This window comes from Mercenaria mercenaria, chromosome 2, assembly GCF_021730395.1.
Source record: "Mercenaria mercenaria strain notata chromosome 2, MADL_Memer_1, whole genome shotgun sequence".
NCBI classification, from domain to species: domain Eukaryota; kingdom Metazoa; phylum Mollusca; class Bivalvia; order Venerida; family Veneridae; genus Mercenaria; species Mercenaria mercenaria.
In genome coordinates this window covers 117,349,904-117,374,529 of record NC_069362.1, presented here as the reverse complement: position 1 = coordinate 117,374,529, position 24,626 = coordinate 117,349,904, and the positions used below count along the sequence as shown (strand labels likewise).

Sequence of the window (24,626 nt, the reverse complement as noted above, 5' to 3'; positions counted from 1 at the left end):
TTATAGCTTCATGACAGGTTTCTGGCATTTCCTTTCCATTCCTTTCAAGAAGGATTTGAAATTCTTCAACATACTCAACAAGACAACCATACTGTGGTGTCCTAACAGAGAATCTTTCTAGAGCATCAATATCCTCAAACTCTACTGGAAATTTGTAGTCTCTTGCACCTTAAAAATAAAAAAAAAACAACCTTGAATGAGTGGCAAAATTGCCATCAATACTTGTTGCACAGTGACACAATATAAAGACCTTCAGAAGCATGCTAACAGTGTGTGCCCAGATCACTTTGTAAAAACTGTATCTCTTATCCAATTAAGGACTTTGCAATTACTTGGCACAAATGCTCACCGAAATGAGACCATGTGTCTTGCTTAAGTCCTAGGTCCATACTTCAAAGGCACATATAGAGGTTATAGGTCAATTTTGCATTCAACAGAACTTGTCTAGTGCGTTCACAGGCTATTATATAATGTACACAGTAAATCTGTGACCTAGTGTTAGACCCAACATGACCCATATTCGAACTTTACCTAGAGATCATCTAGAAGCAATTTATGAGCAGGTTTGGTGAAATTCCAATGAAAATTGTAGCTGCTAGAGTGTTAAAAGGCTTTATTTAATGTACTAAGTGACTCCATGACCTAGTTTTTGACAAGACATGACAAATATTTGAAAAAAGACCTAGAACTCACATAGAAGCAACTTCTGACCAGGTTTGTTGAAAATCTAATCAAAATTGTAGCCGCTAAAGCATTAAAAAGCTGATTTTCAATGTACTTCGTGACCGTGTGACCTAGTTTGTTTTTTTACCCCATCTGACCCATATTCGAACTTGACCTAGATATCATCCAGACACAACTTCTGACCAGGTTTGGTGAAAATTCAGGAGGAATTGTGGCCACTAGAGCGCAGACATCGATTGTTGACGCACGGACGCACAAACGGACGGAGGAACGACAAAATGTGATCACAAAGGCTTACCTTGTCACTGTGTGACAGGTGAGCTAAAACACCCATTAATTGTATTAATTTATACAATCAGTTCAAAAATTTATGAGCATGTGTGTGTGTATATATATATATATATAACTTTCTCCTGAACAAGTATATTATAAGATAAACAAGAGCTGTCAGTTGACAGCGCGCTCGACTATTCTCAGTGCTTGATAGTATAATATAAGCTATGAGTAAAACTTCAACATTACAATAAGCATATTCTAAGTCGAAAAGGGGCCATAATTCAGTCAAAATACTTGATAGAGTTGTCTGCTCCTGTTTACAGAATGGGGTCATGATGGAAAACAAGTATGCAAAATATGAAAGCAATATCTCAATGGACTTTGAAAATATTTGGGGTGGTACGCAAACTTTAACGTTTGTGTGACGCTCACGCCAGCGCTCCCGCCGACGCCGGGCGAGTAGGATAGCTCCCATATTCTTAGAATATTCGAGCTAAAAATGATAAAAAAACATCAAATGCGTTTTTAATATGTATTTCGTCCACCAACCGGTTTCATGTAAAATCGTTAGGGCAGACATAATGAAAATGTGGCGTTGCCAAGTAACGTCACAAAGTACACATGTGTACACAAAAATTTATAAAAACACACACACACACACACACACACACACACACACAAAAAAAAAAGTCTGGGAGATCCCTATATAATAATAGTGTGAAAAATTTCCCACACAGAGAGAAAATGAAATAAAAAAATATAGGTCGCCATCCTTGCTTTTGAGTTATCTGCCCTTGAAATCAAGAAACAACGAGAAAATCCGATTTCATGGGAAATTCTTCACACTATTATTATATAAGTAACTCCCAGACACGTCCTTAAGCTATCATCTAAGTAGAGCTTAAATAAGTTACTTTTAACAATATTTGCGAAAATATCTGTACATCTTCTAGTTGAGGTTTCTTACCTGCATATTTGTCAATAATTATTTATACACTTTGTGCATTATACTATGGTTGAGACAATACTCACAAATGAACTGGACTTTCAGTGGACAATACCCCATTGTCATCCAGATCTTTGAAATAGTCAATCCAGTAGCCTATTCCCATTTGCCGCATTAACCTCCACCACGACTCGATTCTCTAGAAATTATAAAAACAATTTAAAATTCCACTATCCTTGCTTCAAATTTTGTAGGTTGAAACAGTCAACATACATTATTCTTGATGACTGAAAAAAGTTCCATGATAAACATTAACATTGTTGGGAAGGCAAAAGGTCTACCTATTAGCTAAGTAATCATTCCTAATTGCTGTTGAGTTATCAGTCTTGATATGCACTTCCATAATGAATCATAGGCAAGTACCCACAAGTACGCTTCAAACCAGCAGTGCTTATTTGGCCAGTCTCATATGGCACAGATCCAGTAATCAACCAAACCACTGCAAGCGTCCATTTTATATGTTTGTTTACAAGTTGAGTCGTTAAGTGGCTAAAATATATCAGTCCATTTACCATATCTGTACATGTACAGAGATTATGGTGCAATGACAAGAAAAATATAAATTGGTTTTGAATAAAAAAGTAAAGAACAAAAAGAAATACATGTATAATATGGGTCTGGTCAGTTTTCACAACTTCAGACAGATCTTGGACAAGGCTCAAAATTGCCCATTTTCCTGTGATGTGTGTTATTGTAAAATAAGATATTTCCATCAGGCACACATTTCTCTAAAAGTGTTTCTGAACAAGTTTGTGAGAAAATTCATTTAGCAATCACATGACTATTTCTTGTGAATTGTGTCTGACTTGTATGTGATAATGGTTACCATCCTTTGTTGAAAGTTACTATTATGCATTTGGTACTTTGGTACAAGTGGTATAAAAAATGGCTATCAATTTTTTTTTAGACAAGTAGTACACCTAAGGGTAGGGCCAGAAGCTGATGTTTTCACACATTGGATAATTAATAGCTGGCAATAAAATAGCAGAGTCAACAAGTAGCCATTAGCTATATAGGTTTCAAAGCCTTCAAGCATGTCAAGATCATCTTTTTTAAACAAAACACAGAAAACAGACTAAAGTATATACCATTAATGCTGCCTGAACTCTGGGCACAACCAATGTTCTCCTTCTTCTCAAACCAAGGCTACGAAGAATTCTCTCAAGACTTCTAAGACTGTAATACATTAAATAAAACTTAATTTATACTGCCGGTTCATCAAACTTACTTTTCATGGTATTATGTAATTCACACCTTATTAGAGGTTATTACTCAAGTACATGTTCTAATGAAGTTCCCTAACTTGTAATTTTATGTGATGTATATGTCACAAAATAAGAGGATTTTTCAAATAATTATTTGTGTTACATTTCTAATCTAAGCGTTAAAATAATAAAAGTTTAAATTAAAAAAAAATAATTTCAGAATATATATTATCACAGTTTTTAATCATGTGTTATGAATCTGTAAAATACATGAAGTTATTGAAACAATCACAGACATATAAATATATGATCTATACGTCTCTGAAATGAAACAATGTACATTTACTTTGTGCACATTGTTTGTTTTTTCTTCTTTTTTATATACTAGTAGATAGATCTATAAAACGTTACTATTTCTTAATATAAAAAAATGCATTCCTCATCATACTACTGTACTACTGTTTACATGAATTCGATATCAATCTTATTCAAATAATTCAATGGTGTTGAATTGTTTGCACCCGACAGCATTTATGTTTTTAAACTAATCAAATATCATGGCATGCACGGCTGGTGGACATGTGGGCTTTTAAGCTTGGTGTGTGAGTCTTGTTTGTTATCAGTTAGCTACGGAATCCTGTTAGTGCCATGTGAAATGTCGTCCCTCGCCCCTCAAAGGCGATGCACGACATTGCGATACCACATCACGACAATGCGATACAACACGGGACAATGCGATACGACACACGACAGTGAGATACGACGCGAGACAATGCAATATGACATTCGTCCAAATGTCGCGATGTCGCTTCGCAGTGTCGTGCGTGGAGTTGGCAATTTTGGCACGATATATCGCAGTATCGCGTCACATTGTTGTCCGTCGTATCGCATTGTCGTGCTTCGTATCGTATTGTCGCGATGTCGTATCGCATTGTAGCGCATCGTGTCCTGCATTTTAGCGACGCACGACAATGCGATACGACACATGACATTCTTAGGGAAACGTTTATGGGCCTCGCAATGTCGCTTTAGATAACGCAAATATCGACATAATATCGCGAGAAATCAACATATTATCACAACAAGTCGATATATTTTATTGACATATTGCATTCATTTTTCCAATGTTTAACCACTTTTTCTCGTGATCCGCGTAAACTATAAAGATATTTCGACATATAATGACGATATGAAATGACCCTTTCTTGATTTACTAAAGTGAGTTCTCGTAATATATAGTAATTGCTCTCTTTAGAAATATGGAATTTGGGTTTACAGGCCCGTACGAAGTATTTTATGCTAGTCAGACAAATCAACTAGCTGGAAGTTCAATCAGTAGAATAAACGCAATTTTGGAAATTATTTCGGGAATTGTTGCTCTGACCCTGTTCCTAGAAGCCTGGCTTACCGCCAATATAAACTGACCGTAGGGCAGGTTAGACTGTACTTTTACAACTATAAATCAGCACTTAGTTTGCAATTTTTGGGAGCGGGATGTGTTAAAAAAGCGGTTCCTAAAAACAACAGTAACGTTACCATAATTCCTTTTAATTCTGACAACACACAAAAGATATATGAATGTACACAAAAAAAAAGAAACAAGGTCCATATTTCCTGTCATGAATAAAACATGTAGAAATTATCGATGGAAAAGTATACACTATTCAAGCTGACCACTTATAGTATGTAAGTTCCTAATCCATGTGAGATGACATAGATAGCAGATAGTGTTACAAACACACTGGTCCGTCAAATGCAATGCAACAGATATTTTAGGAAACTCAAGCAGTCTTAATCTACTTAATAAAAAACTCAACATTTTATTTATTTATTTTCCTTAATCATCTTTTTAAAGAAATCCGACTGTATTCTAGATGTACTTCATAGAAATATTAAAACTTGTTTATATTTTTAGTTTAAGAAAGTGTTGTTATTTTCGAACGTTCTTCAATAAAATACATTCATGAAACATAATCATTGTATTTTAAATTTGAATATTTACTTTTTATTACGAAATCCGTGTTTAACCTAGATCTACTTTATGAAAAATATTTTTGTTATTTAATATAAAAGTGTCTTGGTGGTCATTTATGAAATCCATAAAAATAGAAAAAAAATCAAAGAACTGTCTCACTTTCACAACACCTGACGGACGTCTGTTGTGAAAGTAGAACTGTGGATATTTTACTGTGAGACTGTTTTTTTCTAATTTTCTTTATCTGTTTAATTTGTTAGTTGTTGCTGTTTTTGAAAGAACATGCACTCAGAAAAGGTTGATAAAAATGTGTTATGTGCTAGTGATATGTTATTTGTTCACAGACAAACCAAACTGTGTATGCAGTTATTCTCTGCTTCATACTTATCTGTCAACGAGTAGCATTAAGGCATTTACAAATTGCAGTAAACCAGAAATAAACTTTTAGTCTTGCTATTACTAGCAGCTCTGCCGAGTCTCTTTATAGAAAGGCAAATGATCCGCCGAGTGAAAATTTGGGGCCTAAGTACTCGTAAACTGACTATACAGTGAATCCGCATTTTTTTCTAGAGATACTACACGTTTTTATTTTATGTTTATGTTCATTGTGTATTCGTATAATCTGCTTGACGAGTCCCCTGATCCACGCATACATACTGAATCCTAACCAAACACACCTTTCCTACACCCCTGCTCACTGTCATTGAAGTGACTTTGTATACATATAGTCGGGTTAAGTCGAGAACTTGCGTTAGAAAATCAAGAAATGGATGGTTTATATCGACATAATATGTCGAGGTATCATTACAGCTTACGCGGATCTCGAAAAAATGATTAAACATTGAAAAGATGAATGCAATATGTCAATAAAATATAACGACTTGTTATGATAATATGTTGATTTCTCGCGAAAATATGTCGATATTTTCGTTATCTTACACGACATTGCGAGGCCCATAAAAGTTTCCGTACATTCTCAAACGACATTATCGCGATGTCGTGTCGCATTGTCGTCAATAGCACGATGCGACATCGCAATACAAAACACGACAATGCAGTACGACATCACAACAATATGATACGACGCGCGAAAATGCGATACGACAAACGACATTATCGCGATGTTGTATCGCATTGTCGTGCGTCAACTGGTGTTCACTTGAATAAATAGCGGTGTTCACTAAAAAAAACCCCGCCTAATCTTGGTGGCATTTTTTTAACAATTTATCAATTTCAATTTATCATTAAAAGCGGTAAAAGTAAGGTATCAAACTGAAATTCTTTTAAGAAGTAGTATTGTCAAATCGAATATTAAAAACAAATGTTCTTCCCCGATGGGCACGCTGTCGGGAACATTTGCTGAACTTTGCCATTTTTGGCTTAAAACATTATCAGTAAAATAAGGAAAAGGTGCTTATAACAGATTTATTTTGGGTAAATAACTGCAAATAAAAATTTGTTTTGAAAGAAAATGACAAAATCTGAATGTTTGTGACAAAAAAGACAATATCTGTTCATCCGTGTGTACGTAATTTAGGATAAAAGCTGTATTTCCGTACGTAAAATGTCCGTTTTTTCATTAGCTTAAAAAAAATTGTAGAATGTTCCAAACACAAGATATTTAAATGGTGTTACTTTTATAAATATAATTTTAACATTGTCTAAACGGATACGTAATTTGTATAATTTTACCACCGACGGTTTCGTCGGAGGACCGTCTCAAAATGTATCATTTTTCGCGAAAATATGCATACTTCTTCATATATTAAATAGAGGGGTGGTCCTTGTCTGAGGAGCTATATCTTCATAACCTGATTTCTGATTTTAATACATGATACCTTGTTGCAAAGGGCAAGCCAATACCTAGAGAAAAGTTGCTACGTCCGGTTCGTACCCGGTCAACTAGGGGTCAAGGTCATAGGTCAAATTCAGGTAAAATTCTCAAAATATTAACTTGTTAGAGCAGTCAATGAAGTCCTGAAAACCCAAGCACTACCTTTACTCAGTCCAATGACACCATTGGAGCAATTCTCAGAGCTCCACGGGTCAGGCCAGCTTAGTCCTGGCCAGCACCCTACCGCATATAACAAGTTTCGTCATTTTCTGATACCTGTCCTATTATTATTATTATTATTATTATTATCATTATTATTATTATTATTGTAATTTATACGGAATTTCAGTTGACAATGACACTATGTTAGATTTTGACCCTAGTTCGAGTCTCTACACCCCAGGTACCTCCCTATACCATATATGGATATGTTCGTAGATGACTTGGCTTTACATTTAAGCTATTACAAGTCCATATGCTGCCATTGTTGTGCGTCGTATCATATTTAAAATGCTGTTTTCTTTCCTGGCGGCCGTATCAAAGTACATTTGTATTTTCAGCAGCTGACTTCATCAGGAACTTACAGACTTTATCGTGTGATAAATAATAAGTCACATTTTAGAGTATTTTTAGACATATCACGACAGGCAAATCTGAGACCATTAATTATGTTGAAGCAGATATATACTGTGGGTCTATCATATAGTATTTGATAGTCAAAGAAATGTAAAGATAACATACAGTTTGTGATGCTTATTGCTTGAGAGCGATTAATGGTTTTGTATTTTTATTTTGGTCTTTTTTAAAAACTATATATAAGAAATGAACTGAAAAGAAACTGTGCATTCCTGGATTCAGAAATTTGTATTAGAGGCATGATCGTTAAAGGGCGCATGGCACCGAGTGTAGGTATGTACCGAAGGGGGTATACTGAACAGTTTGAAATATTATATTATGTAATATAACAAGAGCAAAACCACTAGGCTTACAGTCAAAACTGAAAATATCAGAAAGAACACTTTATGCAGAAAGAAGAAAGAATCCGTATGACCAGGTTTTCCCGTCAGATAGGCAGCGCCTAATTTCATATTATGAAGCTTACCTGATACTTACATTCTTTTCCAGGTGTAAAAGTACCAATATTTCCCTGTTTGTATGATTCTGCATAAAATAATGCCGAATGTCATCTTCCAACGACATTTCGAAAAACGGTGATAGTATACAGTTTTTTACCAAGACACCTCTTACCGCTGTAGAGTTATGCTCACTGAAATTAGTCCTACAACGAAAAGTCGAAATTTAAGCGATAATATCGCGAAATTATCGGCCAAAGAACTGGCACGAAAAGTAGAAGTTAAGACTTTAATTTATACTTTTCGCCCTACAAATTCAGTCGATAAGTTGAAATTTGCACGACAATTGTCGCGTTACAAACTTCGACTTTTCAACTTTTCGAGGAAATATCTTAGCACGAGAAGTTGAAATTAGCTGTCTTAATTTCTACTTTTCGCGCTTGATTCTAGGTCGAAAAGTTGACGTTTGCACGACAATTGTCGGGTCAAAAACTTCAAGACTTCGACTTTTCGCGGTAAATTTATAGCACGAAAAGTATAAATTAGATGCTTAATTTCAAGTTTTCGCGTTTCTGTCTAGTCGAAAAGTCGATGGCGGAAACAGGATTCCGTAAAAACATGATAAATTGATTTCTGATAGGTCAGTATATGTTAAATAGCTAAACGCAATCCAGGACCCCCAGGTAAGATTTTGTTTTGATTTTTACCGCCACATGCGAATATTATACGTAGTAAGTTTGTTTCCTGAAATAGGAGTAAATTATATCTATAACTGAATACTATATTGCAACAATAATCTTTTAAGTGGGAGTAAGTTTGAGATGTCGGTTACTAGTTTATATAGCGGGAAGGTTATTAACACGGATCAAAGTAGTATCTGCAGATAGGTTACGTTTTCCACTTCTTCACACGCACGCGAACCGGGTTCGACAACCCTCCCCCACCCCACGTGCGGTAATATATTGTTGATTTATAAAGAAAACTGGTATGTATGTAACAGACATAGTTCACTCATTTTCTTACGTCAGGTTCAATTTATTACACAACTTAAATGAGGAGTTAATTTTATATAAGCCCACCATCTTAATAAAATGCGGGCCTACGTTTGTCGGGACGACGTTTCGTGAATTGTCATTTTGTCGAACTGACATCCGGCTGGGGCGACGTTCAGTGGGCTGACGTTTGGCGGGGCGACGCTCAGTGGGCCCGGGCGCCATAACGACGTTCTGTCGCTGTTTTGTTGTGAAATAACGAAATGGCATAAATCAGCCACGTTGAAATTCAAGAAGAAATAACGTACGTACGTTTTTTTATCAAATCAAAGTTTGAACTCGGACAAACCATGCCACAAAGGCGTAGCAGAGGCGCATCAATTGGGCAAGGTAAAATGAGTGGACCCCCCCCCCCCCCCCCCCCCCCCACCCGCACTTCCCCCTCCTTTGGCATGTGTTCTTCCCCTTGGATGTTTTTAAACAATGCGCACACATGTCATCATTTGGTGTATTTGGTATTCTAGGTTTCCATGCATAAGAATAATGACATTTCAGTCGTTGAAAAAATCGTCCTATTTTGAATACACTCTACCTGTACAACTTCATGTACTTTCAGAAAAAGTTAGAGTAAGTTTCCAGGAAATACAGAACACGGCGCAAACGGTATGCCCACCACAAATAGAAACTGTAGTGAAAAGATACAGCAGACATGTTGATTCAAAAATCCACGTAAATAGAAATTATGAGTACGTAATTGTACTCTATGCAGGTATTTTGATATTTCCCCTCATTTTACACGTGTCGGCGTTCGGGCCCTGCTAATATCAGTGCCGTAACTTCGTAGAGGCAGCTTTAGCAAACTGCATTTTTATATATTGAATAAATCTATGAAAATCTCAATTTCTATTTTCGCCCTAAACAAAACATAAGATTTGACCTGTTTTGTCTTTTACTTTTCTATATAATTATCTTTCTGAACTTATTTCACTAACTACTAGATCTAGCAGATCAAGTCCTAATATTTTATATAGAAATGAATCGATGAAGAAAATCTATTTTGTAAATCGTTTATTCAGATCTTTTTCGGAGTTGTACTTCTGAGATATATATTTCTTTGCCTATTTTAGGTTGTCTATATTCTTAAAAGTCGCTGATAATGTGTCCAATTAAGAAATGCCCAAATCACACATACTTCCTGGGAATGATACCTGGGCTTGATTTGTTTCACAGACTTAGGGTCTTGATTTTTGACATGCTGTCCCCAAAAGGATTACCTTCTAACCCAAACCAGTGTGCCAATGAAGCTTGAAGGTTTTATCAAATGGTTCTCAAGTTATTGATCGGAAAAATGCCTCTGTGACCTTGACCTTTCACTTAAATGACCCACATTCAGAAAGAAATAAAAGGAGTTTTTTTCTCGTTAATCAATATCTCTTTTTTGTAATTACAAAAAAAGTTATCTCGTATTTACAAGAAAATAAATTCGATATGCGTAAGATGCTGACTTAGATAGATCACAAACATTATGATTTTTTAAGTCTTCACAACGAGAAGTAAATTTAGATATTAAATAAAAGCCAGTGAGGCAGCTGTTGCGTCATACATACATAAAAATCAATCCGTTTAGCAGATAGTAAGGTAGCTGTTGCATCATTCATACATAAAAATCAATCCGTTTAGCAGCCAGTCAGGAAACTGTTGCATCATTCATACATAAAGTCAATCCATTTAGCAGCAAGTAAGGCAGCTGTTGCATCATTCATATTTCTTGCATAAAAACTACTTTTTTCACTGGATCCGCACATGTATTAACGGGAGAAAAGTCGTGTGCAAACAAGGCAATTCACGTGCTGTTAATACCCGATTTTTATTTTTGAAATGCTTTGCCAGGGACATATGTATGTATTTTTGCGCACACTGATATTTGGCATCTGCGTCTTGTTTCTTCCATAACAACCTCTTCTTGTAGCATTATAAATACAATGTAATCTAAAGTATGTTTAACTGTATCAGTTTCCAACCCCAAACGTACTGCCCCCACCAATGTACGTACTAGCTTCTCTTAGAGTTCACTCCCTTTACAAAGCGTCTGTTCAGTTATTGTAAATAACTGTGAATAAATAAGTATCGCGTGTAACTTGTGCTACTGCTCGTTTTTAGGTATTATATTTATGATTTTTGTTAGTATCAGTCGGTATGTTTTTACCTGATTTTTCGCAGAATTCATATAATAAACCTTGAAAGCTAGTCACTACCCTCGAACTCATTCGTTCTCTAAATGTGTTCGTACTCAAAATAATTCGAATGTAAATTTATTATTCTTAAAGTTGTGTTCCTGTTAATCAAATATTTAAGTTATATTAAAATTATGCAAAATTATGGGTAATATAACGTTTGTAATAACTAGAAATAAAAATAAGATGCTGAAAAACCTTCAAATCACGCTTTTGGTAGTGTTGTTGATCTGTGTGCCCTGGTTATGGATATTTAAATATGTTTACCGTTTCCAAGAACAACCAAATGGTAACTAAAAATGTACCGGAATCGTAAAGTCATCACATATGAAAATAATGCATTAAGTCGTCGTGTAATGTTTTTTTATGCAAGAATAGCGACAATACACGTTTGTTTTATGTATTAACGTCTGCAGAAGCCCTTGGGTTATGTTTGTGACCTCGACCTTCGGTCTCGGTCACAAATAATCCCGCGGGCTTCTGCAGACGTTAATACACAAAAAAACGTGTATTATCCCTACAATAAAGTCAATCCGTTTAGCAGCCAGTAAGGAAACTGTTGCACCATTCATACATAAAATCAATCAAATTTAGCAGCCAGTAAGGAAACTGTTGCATCATTCAGACATAAAATCAATCAAATTTAGCAGCAAGTAAGGAAGTGTTGCACCATTCATACATAAAATTCAATCCGTTTAGCAGCCAGTAAGCCAGTAAGGCAGCTGTTGCAGCATTCATACATAAAAGTTAACCCGTTTAGTAGCCAATAAGGCAGTTGTTGCATCATACATACATTAAATTCAATCCGTTTAGCAGACAGTAAGGCAGCTGTTGCAGCACTCATACATAAAAGTTAATCCGTTTAGCAGCCTGTAAGGCAGCTGTTACAGCATTCATACATAAACGTTAATCCGTTTAGCAGCCAATAAGGTACATGTAGCTAAAAAAATCAGCTCAGAGATCAATATGCTGTTATGGATCTCTGAGCTGAAACGAATCCCGTACTAAAACCTAACCAAGAATCGTGCCAGAAGTCTGTCACGCTATAATTTAATTTCTTCAAATGAAATGCATTTGACTCGCCTTTTACTTTAAAATATTTATAATCCATTTTCCTTTTGATCTGGCATAAAACAATCCATGCAACATAAATTGAACACAAGTTATACACACAAGTTTCAAATTGGTACCCCTGTCTTTGATATTTTGTCCGCCATTGCAGTTGCCACCTGATCAGGGTACTCTTCATTTTGAAAACCAGTAGGCGGTATAGAATCGTTATTTATTGACCTTTTCCTGGAGCAATGATATTCTATCTTCTTCCCAGATTTTCTGAGAACTTAAACCTTCTAATGTATGTCTTTTTATGAATTTTATCGAAAACGGTTATGTTTATGATTAAATTAAATTCATAAATAGGTAAAATTTTGATCTTGATTTTCAAAAATAACCACGTGCTCTGAACCGTTGCATAACGTCATCAGTTTCTCGCGAGAGTCTGTGCGAGCTGTTGCGGTTTGATACTGGTTAGTTAACCAAATGTGGTTTCGCCATAACTTAATGGACGCGACCATCAGAAAATAAAAAACAGCGTCAGTTAAGTTATGGTAGCCAGAACAAAATGTACAATGTACTATAAATGTCAATCTGTTGAACCTATTTGACTTGTTGCTTCACAGGTGGTAAAGGTACTATCCAACCATAAATGTAGTCCATCAAATACTCTGGTAAATACTGATTCAGTACAGCCGTGATCTGGAAAGCAAAAAAAAAAACAACAACAAAAAAACATTATCCCACCGCTAAAATTTCTGTTTAATTAACATATTTCTGGGGCATTTTGGATGTCAGTTATTTCTAAATTTCCAAGACTTTAGTGTTAAAACTGTGCGGTTATATATTGCATGATGGCATAATTATTGTATAAATGTCATTAAATATATTTTAGATTAATATTTTCCTCAAACACTTCTTATTGTATGAAATGTTACATTACAGAGAAATAGAGTAAGCTGAAACTTTGTTAAGCAATAAGCTTCACTTACACAGTACTTGTCACATGGCATGTTAGTACCATGCACGAGATATCGGCATTTTGGATTCACATTTTCCACAGCATCTAGCATGGCTTCAGTAACTGCATCCAAACTTTTCGGGCCACTTTTACTGTCATCACGGAAATCCTTTATGAGTCCATCAATACATTCTCTTCCATATGCTTCTTGTATTTCTTCCGAAGCCAGCTCCCAGCATTTGTTAAGTTCATCTTCGGCAAGTCTCAGCTGAAGACAACATTTATAGCTTTTTCATACTAATATATGAACAAGTAAAACGTTCCTTTACCAAAAGAGGGGAATTGAGAAAATTTTGAGACTGTCCTTTATAGAATATAGAAAAACCTATATTTAAGCATATTGCTTACACCAGTCCCTCAAAAAAGCCACCCTTAACAAAGGCGCACTTTTCAATCATGGCTATCCTTGAAACAAAAGCCGCAGAATAGTCTTTCCTTGGTATACTATGCAGTCACCGATACACCGCGCTACCGTGGGCGATTCTGGAATTCTAGCGACGTCAAGCAGAGACCTGCTGGTCCTCTAATTACTGCTGTTCACTAGTGCTCATGTGTGCAGATGCATTGGTATGAATAGGGCAGATGCCATGTAAAACAGCTCGTGTTTTCTTACTGATTTTCAAACCTTGTCCCTGTAAAAATTTCCAGCAATAGATCTACCGGGTGCAATGGGTATTTGCACAATGATAGGGCCTTTGGCATTGAAGCAAACGTTGTAAAGAAACTCGTTTGCAACTTTTGGAGATACATGGTTACTCTTAACCTTTCATAAGCCAATATTTTTTGTTTACCCGCTGTAAAGAAATTGATATAATTTCTTTTTGTTGAAAGAAAACACACCCTCCTTATATCTTTTCATAAGTTAAGAAACACTTTTCTTACAAAAAGGCGAGACTACACAGGTTAATATCTAGGTTAATTAATAAGTAAGTCACTATAGAAAAACATGTTGTTTTTCTCACGAAGTGCACATAAAATGCATCTAAAGTTATTAGTCAGGTCATATAAGTGTTATATTGCAGTAAAATGATGGACATTGGGTGTAACTTGAGTGACAATTTATCTATATTTTACGAGAAATATTTTTATTGTTTATTACTTTCGGTTTGTACCAGAATTCATTAATTTTGCTTATGTAAATGATGTATTTGACCAATCTGTATAAATATGGAGACAAATTGTGTATTGTCGGACTAAGCTGAAAGGGGACGCCCGCTCAAACAGCAACCACGTGGTGGCTCGGAGGCCGGCCAGGGCTAAGGCCTTGCGCTGTTCACAGCCTGAGAAGGAACGAAGACGAAGACAGAGAGTTATGAAATGCTTAAAGGCTTTACTTGTGCTAGATGGAATTTTGTTAGCTCTGTCAGTTAGAAGTTATACCACTGGTTACGGAAAATAAATTAGCTAGATACAAAAACAGTGTCTTAAGTTATTTATTCAGAGGACTTAAGGAGCGGCTACGCTACACCGCCTTTGGGGTTTGAAATAATATACCCATGCATCATCCGCTGTGAGAAGTTCATTAAACACCCTTTCATCTGCATTTTTATAGATGTTTAGAAGTTTTTTTAGCAACACTGCGCTCTTTGAAGTTCTTGCTCTTTGGTCAAAAGATGGGGTACCCACCTTGCACACACCTTCGATAATTTCAAATGTTAAGTCAGAATCCCGGTGATATGCCAACTGATGCCGCTATTTGTGAAACTGTATATCTCGAGTCTTTTGCTACAATGGCTACTACAGCAGCAATGTAAATACGAGAGACTGCTGACGTTTGAAGGCACCCTACACGATGCAGATCTTGGACTCTAGATTCTCCCTTATCAAACACCCTTCCCCACTTATTAACAGTGGCTGTGAATGGGGAAGAATCATCTTAAACAGTTTTACGTTCTTGCAAGATCTGTTTGGCTGTTGTATTTAGAGAACAATGCATCTTTATACATGTAGAACCTAACGAGTATACGATTATGGTGTGTTAAAACACTTAAACTCAGCTCTATGACAAAACTAACTTCGCTGGAATTTTCAAAGTAGACGGCTACTGAAATCCCTAGAAGTCCATGAAAAAATCGTACTTGTATCTGTAATAGTTTCTACGGAAGGGCGTAAGTCTAAAAAATTGAATCCCCTTCGTAAAGCGGGCATTGGTGTCTTAAATGGCAGAATTGTTCAAAGATAACCTCAGTAAGAAAAGTCGAAACCCTGCAAATAGGCTGCTCTTTATACGAAGGACAAACATATTTTATGCAAATAATAATATTAGAGAATTCTCATCAACAGAACGAACTCCTATAAGAGACAAAAAGGTGATAGACCTATCTAATAAGCACTGGGGTGAAGAGACTGCTTTTTACTAAACTCCAATAGAATTATATTGTTGAAGAACAATCAAAATGTCAATTTATATAACTGTAAAGAATACGAGATATTCTATATAAATATATGTCAAACTTATAAACAGTGAAAAATGAAAACGAGGAAAGGCTTTGAAATTAATTGCTGAAATGCATTATTTGATTAAACAATGTAACATACTCTTTCGCCCTGAAGTATTTGTGTTAGATTGCCAAACTGCCCGGGTTCTATAATAACAACATTGACCCCGAATCTGTACATCTCTCTACGGAGAATATCCGAGAATGCTTCACCAGCCCATTTGGCGCATGTGTAGGCCGAATCAGCCGGACAGCCAAGCCTTCCTTTAACGCTTGTAACATTTACTACTCTACCTATAATATACCATAGGAAAAATACCAGATGTGGTAATCGTACATTGTAATTATAATCAGTTATAATTAGTTACCTTTATATCAAGTAATCAGACAAAGCATATACATGTACGTGTAAAATGATTGATCATTTGATCCATACACATGTATTTCATTTAAACATAGACACTTCACACCTGTGTGAATATGATCATCTACACGAGTAACCGATACATAATTCGTGGTCTGAGAACTGTACCCATCGAGTCTTGTTGTTAAGTAAACGCCTATTTAGTACTGCTAGTGAAATGGTGCAGATTCAGTGGCGTTACTTTTGAAAAAATAACTAATGTGCATGAAAAATAACTAATATGTACGTAAATTTACCTGCGGTTTGAAAATAGTTTTGATAATATAATACTGTTACATAAAATGTATGTGATGTCATCTTTGTTATTTGTCCCATTCAGCAAAAGTTATCGTTTGTGATTACTTAAAATTGTAATTGAATCAATTACATCCAAAAAGTAAATGAATTGTTAAATTTTACAATCGTATCTGTAATTAATCTGAGGAATTGAACAGTTAACTTTTACAGTAGTATCTGTAATTTGATCAATTACACCTCAACATTCTGAGTCAATGAATTGTATCTGCAATTTAATCAATTATATCCAAAAATTATGACTCACTGAATTGTTAAATTTTGCAATCATAACTATAACTAAAACAATTACAAATCAAGAGAAATCTACTTCTTTTCTGCAAAAAAAAGTTGAATTTCACGAAAATTATCATGTAAGCAAACAGACTTAAATTTTTGTGTAGGATGAACTTTGTTCTGCTGGCAGCCATTTGTTGAGTCGTTGTTTGTCTGAAGCAGCACATTTTCACGTCACCATTTCCTTATTATAAATTGACCTATACTAAGTTACGTAGTTACCTGAGGTATGATGCTTATTAATGCAAGATAGGCTGTACTGATGGATAAAACAACGTGCAGATATATAGGAAGGAACTCACCTTTTGACTTCCTGAGTAAAGGTAGGAACGTTTTTGTAACACGGACAATGCCATAGAAGTTGACCTCTGCAACACGTTTCATCATCTCAATGGTTGCAAATTCAATTTCCGCTGCAAACTCTATACCTGCATTGTTGATCACTGCCCACAGACCTGAAAGTTCCAGAACTTATATATATTCTCGATCAGGCATATCGGTATTTGAGTTGTTATTATGTTAATTCTATCTGCTAGGATTTCCTAAATCATTTAAAGAAGTGAAAGAATTATTTTTCAAAATCGGCTTAAAAATGATAAAATTATGAGCATCTAAATGTTTGATCAAAATGGCGGCCGTACAGTTTCCGTGGCAACAAAAAAAATGGCGGATTTGTTAAATTTCTAGATACATATTCGAACTGTACTTATTTATTTCTGTAAAATAATGTCCCTGCCTTTTCCAGGTATAATGAAAGAAATTACCATGTTTCACATCTTACACGCAACACGCAAGAAACATATAAAACTAAATAAAGAATTCAGCAGTGTGTAAATGACGTCATAAACGCCTCCAATTAAAACAAAATCAGCGTTATGAAAGGCTTGGGGATGACTTTCATTTAAAATCAACTTATTGCTAGGCATTCCTTGCCCTTCAATATGCTAATATCGTACACCACCACTTTCATTTAAACGTCAGAGAGCGATTCCCTAGTCGGTTTACCTAGATTTCTTTTTTTTTTGTTCGGTTTAACACAATTATAGAGCATATGGCGAGTTTCCAGCTTTGATGGCGGGAGGAAGACCTCAGATGCTCCTCTGTGCATTATTTCATCACGGGTTGAACCACCCGCCTTCCGTAAGCCAGCTGGATGGTTTCCTCACATGACGAATTCGACGCTCCGAGTGGGTCTCAAACCCACATCGGTGAGAAGCAAGTGATTTGAAGACAGCGACCTTAACCACTCAGCCACAGAGGCCACTATCTAGATATCAAATTTACTTTTATAAACGTATAGCTAGTCTTTGTCAAAGAACGAAGGCGCCGTACCTATTATTGTGAAATAAAATTATTCTTGGACTGAACTGACCAGGCAATCGTGCAATATATGTGAAGGACGAATAGCTTAACATTATCATGCCGAGTGTGAAGCTCTTCATTTATGGATTACAAAACGATAAAACGTTTCTGCAAATAATATGCAAAATAGACGACAAACTCAATTGGTAAAACACTTTTTTGCTATTAGGTAAAAATGGACTGAAAAGACAAAAGTACCCGTTTCCGGCATGCCTGTTTTCACCATCTCAAAAGCATGTTGAACACTTTCGTCACTTGTTACATCTAATGGTACCACGTGTAGTCTTTCTCCTCCCTTTTCCATGAGAGCAGTCGCTCCCTCATCCTCGGGTTTCAGACATCCAGCAAACACAGTAAATCCAGCTTTTACCAGCCGTAATGCTGTCGCATGTCCTATTCCTACAATGTATAGTTTGCAATTGGTTTATTGTTCTATATGTAATTTTGATATTGTAAATGCATTATGACTTTTTGTCTGTAATGTAGCAAAATTTATTACATAAACTTAAATATTTCAAAGAAATAAAAAACGTCTGCAGGTTATCATATTTAGAAACAATTGCATCTTTAAATGTCATTTTCGCAGCAGCATGGAAAATTACGCAATTACTAAATATGACTGCATGGAATTTCCAAACGTATCCTTTTAGCAACTATGCGATATCAATACTTTTAACCAGCTGTGCAGTGTTTTTAATATGTATACGGTCTTTTTCACTATTGTTTCAGACTGGCTGTATTAATCAACTATATTACGGTCATGTGCATTATTATATACGCATGTTCATTATTTGACTAGTGTGTACTGACCGGTGCAATACGGAAAATTACCGTATTGCCCCGGCCAGTATTGCTGAAACGTCATCAAAATGTGAAAGTTTTTACGACGCTAAAACTGTGGAAATTAGGATCGTGTATTTTAAAGGTCTTGATAATTTCCACATAGAACAGTTATTTGATTAAAAAACCTACATTAAGACACTATAAAGAATTTTAGTTGCGAAAAAAACCCTATTTACCTGTATCACATCCAGTTATAAACACACCTTGTCCTTTTATCTCAAGTTTCGTTACATATTGCTTTGATAATATTCTATAAAGTACATACAGAACAATAATTGCTGCAAAATATAAGTATACTTCTATAATAATATAGTAAAACAGAAGAATACATGCTAACATGTATGCTGAGAAAATCAAAGTCTCAGTGCTTTTAATATCCATTTTAATATCGTCTGCACGCACTATGAACTACATTCAGTATAACATGATAAGATATAACAGCCTTGAACTAGATACATGATAATGCATAATCTTTTAAGTCGTCTGTGTAGTCTATCAAGATGTTCGCATGTATTTTTTGTAGACTGCATTTTCTGCACGAGAATTTCCAAAGTTTGACAACTATACCACTTTTGAGTGTCTTGTTAGTTTAATATAACAAACTTCGAATATCAAAGTAATACATGTATATTAAAGTGATACTATACAGATTTCTGCATCATTTTATTGTATAAATTTATGATATAAATATCTCAAGGTAAGTTTGTATATAATTATAGGGCTTTTACCACAAATTGTCCACAAATATTCACGTACTGGCATACGATTTCTTATTGGATAATTATACAATAGCGGGCAATGAAATCATTTGAGACAATTCAAACTAAGTTTGAAAAAATTCAATTTTCAATATTTGCATTTTTAACAATAAAATTCGTAAAAAAATCCTTTGGAAGCATAGAATGCAACCAAGAAGAATAATAACAGACTCGGTTTGATTGAGTCTGTTCATGAGAGGTAATGAAATGTGCAACACCTCTTACGTCCCCTAGCATCGGCTTAAGCGGAACTCTTTTACACATATGTTGAATCGACTCCGAATGGATCCCAAAGGACCAGAAAATATTACAACACTAAAACATGCATGTTGTATTATGAGGCATATTACATTATTCTACAGCTGAAAAATGACTTAATGCAACCTGAAGATCATGATGTGTGCCGATACTGGAGACAGTAGTAGTTGTTTTGGTTGTTTTAAAATTGAATTAAAACACTTTAATTTCATTGTAAATATTATTTTATGGTTGCTTTTAGTTTAAGAGCTATTCTGAAGTGTCTTTTATGTATTATGTATAATATATTCATAGCCTGCTTTTACCTAGATGAGATCTCATTTGAAAAAAAAAATAAAAAAGAGAGAAAAAATCACCTGTCAAGGTCACAGGGGCCTGAACATGGAAACCCGTTTCTAATCAATAACTTGAGAACCACTTGACCCAGAATGTTGAAACTTCATAGGATGATTGGACATGTAGAGTAGATGACCCCTATTGATTTTTGAAGAACTTGATCAAAAGTTAAGGTCACAGGAACCTGAACATGGAAAACAGTTTCCAACCAATAACTTTAGAATCATTTGACCCAGAACTTCAATCAAGATGATAGGAATTACAGAGTAGATGACCCTTAATGTTTCTGGGGTTACTTGACTTCAGGGAAAGGTCACAGAGGCCTGAAGATGGAAAAACACTTTCTGATCAACAACTTGAGAATCACTTGACACAGAATGATGAAACTTCATAGGATGATTGGACATGCAAAGTAGATGACCCCTGTTGATTTTGGGGTCGCTCGATCAAAGGTTAAGGTCACAGGGGCCTGAACATGAAAACGGTTTACTTGAGAATAACTTGACCCAGAATCTTGAAACTTCATAGGGTGATTGGACATGCCAAGTAGATGATCCTTATTGAAGCCAGCCATTAGTGTCTCTTTGTCTTTCGCTCCTATCCTCTATTGACTTCTTGCCTATTACGCCTATGCATTGGGGGGGGGGGGGAGCCATTGGCATCTTCTAGTTTGAAAATTAATTGCCCTCCTTCGAAGGAGGAGGGGTGAATTGTAAATATTATTGTTTGATGATTGATGTCGGTCTGTAGACCAGTCGGTTTCCGGATGTCAACTGGAGAACGCTTGGGCCTAGGATTATGAATGTTGATCTAAAGATTTGTCATGACCAGCAGATGACCATTGATTTTAAGTTCAGTAGGTTAAAGGTCAAGATCACATTGACCATAGAACTTTTTTGCCAAAAATCTAGATTATGCTTTGGCCTAAGATCACATTTGATACGGAAGTCATTTAAGACTGGTAAATGACCCATCATTATTTATTTAAGGTCAATGCGTCAAATGTTCAGTGCGTGGTGACAAAATAATTTCTGTTCCTTGTCAGTTATTTCATGCAAGAGTTCTACAAGCTCTTGTTATAACTAGAATCTCCAAACATCACATAATTATCAATTAGTCCATGACCTTTGCTCATGTTTACTCTTATTTCCCTTGTTTCAGTAAAAGCAGAGTGTTTTCCCATTGATTTGTTATAAAAATGCTAATAATTTAAAAAAAAGATTTTGAGCAAGATTAACCAAACCTCACAAAATTTTCAATAAGCACATGAACTTTGCTCATATTATTTCATCCCCTTTGACAGAATAAAAGCAGAGTTTTACCCCTTGATTTGGTAAAAAAAGTTGAAAATGCTTATTAATCAAAAGTAGTTTAACTTGAATCACCAAACTTAAGCTATAACTGCCCATGCCCATTACCAGAAGCTGCCCATACAGTCCTCTCAGTGCTTTGATTGTTATTGTTTTTAAGAATTAGATGGATATTTGACGTATTAAAATTTGAATATCACCAAATCATAGAAAGAAAGATTTGACGTATTAAAATTTGAATATCACCAAATCAGAGAAAGAAAGAATTGTTTTACATGAAAATTGAACAGCCTATAAAATAGGTATATTATTCTAGAAAGCGATTATCAATTAACTAATTGATGCTTGAATTCCCGAATAGGGACCACATTAAGGGCCCACCCTTCTGGACAGTGTAGCGCGTTTAAAATCTCACCATTTTCAAAGAGATGTTGCAAATCTTCGTTTTGATGCATTTGCAACAATGTACGAGTGCAGAAATGACGAATAACTAGGTTAAACATCGTTTTCACGAATTTTGAGAATTGTTTATTTTCATTTCTTTACCAATGGAATTGTTTTTCAAAGGGGGACAACTTTTCGAAAATACTTTTAAATACGAGACAGTCGTCTGTACGGGACACAACGGGAAAACATATATTGAATAACTACAATGTCGGTAAATATGTTGTTCGCTTACAAACAATTGTTAGAACTTAGTTTCACGGTTTGCAATTCTCCTTTTATAGATTAATCACGTCTATTCCATGAAAGTCATTATGTACATCTGCTTACAATAGTTGTTTCCCGTAGATAGATGTTGTATATATAAAAAGGTATATTTTAATCTAGCGTTTGAGGGATACTTATCCCGATTGTAATACTGTTATATCCTTTTAAGTAAGTTTAGGTAATCATTGCTAGTCAATTCATCCCTAATTGGAACAGGGCTGATATTTGATGTCTTAAGACTTATTTTTTTTATAATGCTCATTAGAGCCAGTTTTCGAAGTGAGCATTTTAAAAGTGTTTATTTTATGGCAGTTCTTAGTAATAGATTAGCAGCGGTAACCTAACTTTTAATAAATGTTATTAGTAATAGTTATAGTATGTGTGAGAGTGTGTCAGGATATATCAGAGCTAGGGGTACATCGAGGTAATTTTTCTCTGCACATATCGTCGAGGCCGGTAGGCCGAGACAGATATGAGCAGAGAAAAATACCGAGATGTACCCTTGCTATGATATATCCTCGTAACACACGAGCATTACATATTATAACTGTTTTATCGCATAGTTTTACCATTAAAATTTATATATTATTTTCATTTAAATTTGTTTATTATTATTTTTACACTTTTGATTCCCTTTCTGCGCCTCGCTGACTGAAACACGAAAACTTCTGTCTGGTTTAGAAAATGTGTTCCCCAGATAAAAGTATCCAACAGATTTCTGCACTGGTTTTAAATCTTTGCATTTCATTGGCCAAACATATTGTAAAACTTGTCGTTTTGTTTGTAAAAAAAAAAAGATAAAGAAACATTTGAGAAAACTCAGAATTTCATATACTAGTAGTTCATGTATTTCCGAAATTGGTAATAACTATCAAGTCTTTGAAACATTCTTTTACTTTATAAATATAGGTGTTTGTGATAATTCTTTCTCTATGAACTGTAAATTGGAGCTAAAAACATCTTTTCTTTGAAAAGAAAAAAATATACTCCCTCGATAGGACCTGGCCTTGGTAAGAGAAAAAGTGTTGCGATATATATCGGAATAGTTTTACTGTGCTGATATATATCACAACACGGTTTCTTTCGAATGAAACTCCATAGAGATTTCCGTGTTGATATATATCGTAACAGTTTTGTAAAATATCGGCACAGATTTTGTAGTAATAATGTGTGTTACCATGTTTAACATACAGTAAAGATCAAAGGAAAATTGCCGCACTATGCGATAAATATGTGATATTGTAATATTGTTGTTATCAACAGTCGTTTATAATTCTTAAATAGAATCACCCAATGTGACCATGATTAACATTTTTATCTTACTTTATGTATATATGCCTTTACATGTATCTACTGTATAAATGTAAGTGGATGAGACTTAAATAATTAAATAAATAAATATAATACGATTGCAAATGGTAATTTGTCAAAATACGCTCGGCGGACTAATAGAAAAAAATACGTGAATAAATGAAAAACTTACACATTTTTTAAATTTAGGACTTTCACTTTTCTATTTCTCCGTAATATGCAATATTTCACAGTTTGTCATTAACAAATGAACACAATGACTTTCGTGAAACAGACATGATTATTCCATAAAAAAGATGTAATGACGTCTAACAATTATTGGTAAGCAAACAACATGTTTTACCAACAATCTCTGTCAAATACAAATGTACTTGTTTAAACGTATTGTCCCGTTCGGTCCTGAACATCAAATATTTTCAAGAACTTGTCCCCCTGAACTCCATTTGTAAAGAAATAAAATAAACAATTTTCAAAAAGTCTGAAAACGATTTTTAACCAAGTTATTCGAAATTTCAGCACTCGTACATTGTTGCAAATGCATCAAAACGAAAATTTACAACATTTCTTTCGCACCTACCCCATATAAGTATTAAGTTGTAAAAGCCCTATAGTTATAATCAAAGTTACTACGAGATATTTATATTATAAAATCATACGATAAAATAATGCAGAAATCTGTACAGAATCACTTCAATATATTATTTTGATATTCGAAGTTTGTTATATTAAACTAACAATTAAGGCACTCAGAAGTGGTATACTCGGTTGTCGAACTTGGAAATTCTCGTGCAGAAATTGAAGTTTACCTCTAGTCAACAAAAAAGTATGTAAAGACTACATTTGACCGCACAAAAACGACTTTAAACATGAATTATCCTGCATCTTGTTCAAGGCCGTTATACTTATCATGTTATACTGAATGTAGTTCATAGTGCGTACAGACGATATTAAA

General features: G+C 35.0%; 1 protein-coding gene across 1 annotated transcript; it reads right to left on the bottom strand.

Annotated features, from left to right (window-relative positions):
- Window positions 1-10,032: 10,032 nt before the first annotated feature.
- LOC123563016 (D-beta-hydroxybutyrate dehydrogenase, mitochondrial-like) lies at window positions 10,033-19,408 on the bottom strand. The gene is made up of 6 exons (XM_053537636.1): window positions 19,167-19,408; window positions 18,346-18,546; window positions 17,088-17,240; window positions 15,892-16,085; window positions 13,325-13,561; window positions 10,033-13,034 (listed from the first exon to the last, which is right to left on the bottom strand). Exons 1-6 carry the CDS (start codon window positions 19,369-19,371, stop codon window positions 12,936-12,938), a joined length of 1,089 nt encoding a protein of 362 aa, XP_053393611.1. The 5' UTR covers window positions 19,372-19,408; the 3' UTR covers window positions 10,033-12,935.
- Between the last annotated feature and the right edge of the window lie 5,218 nt (window positions 19,409-24,626).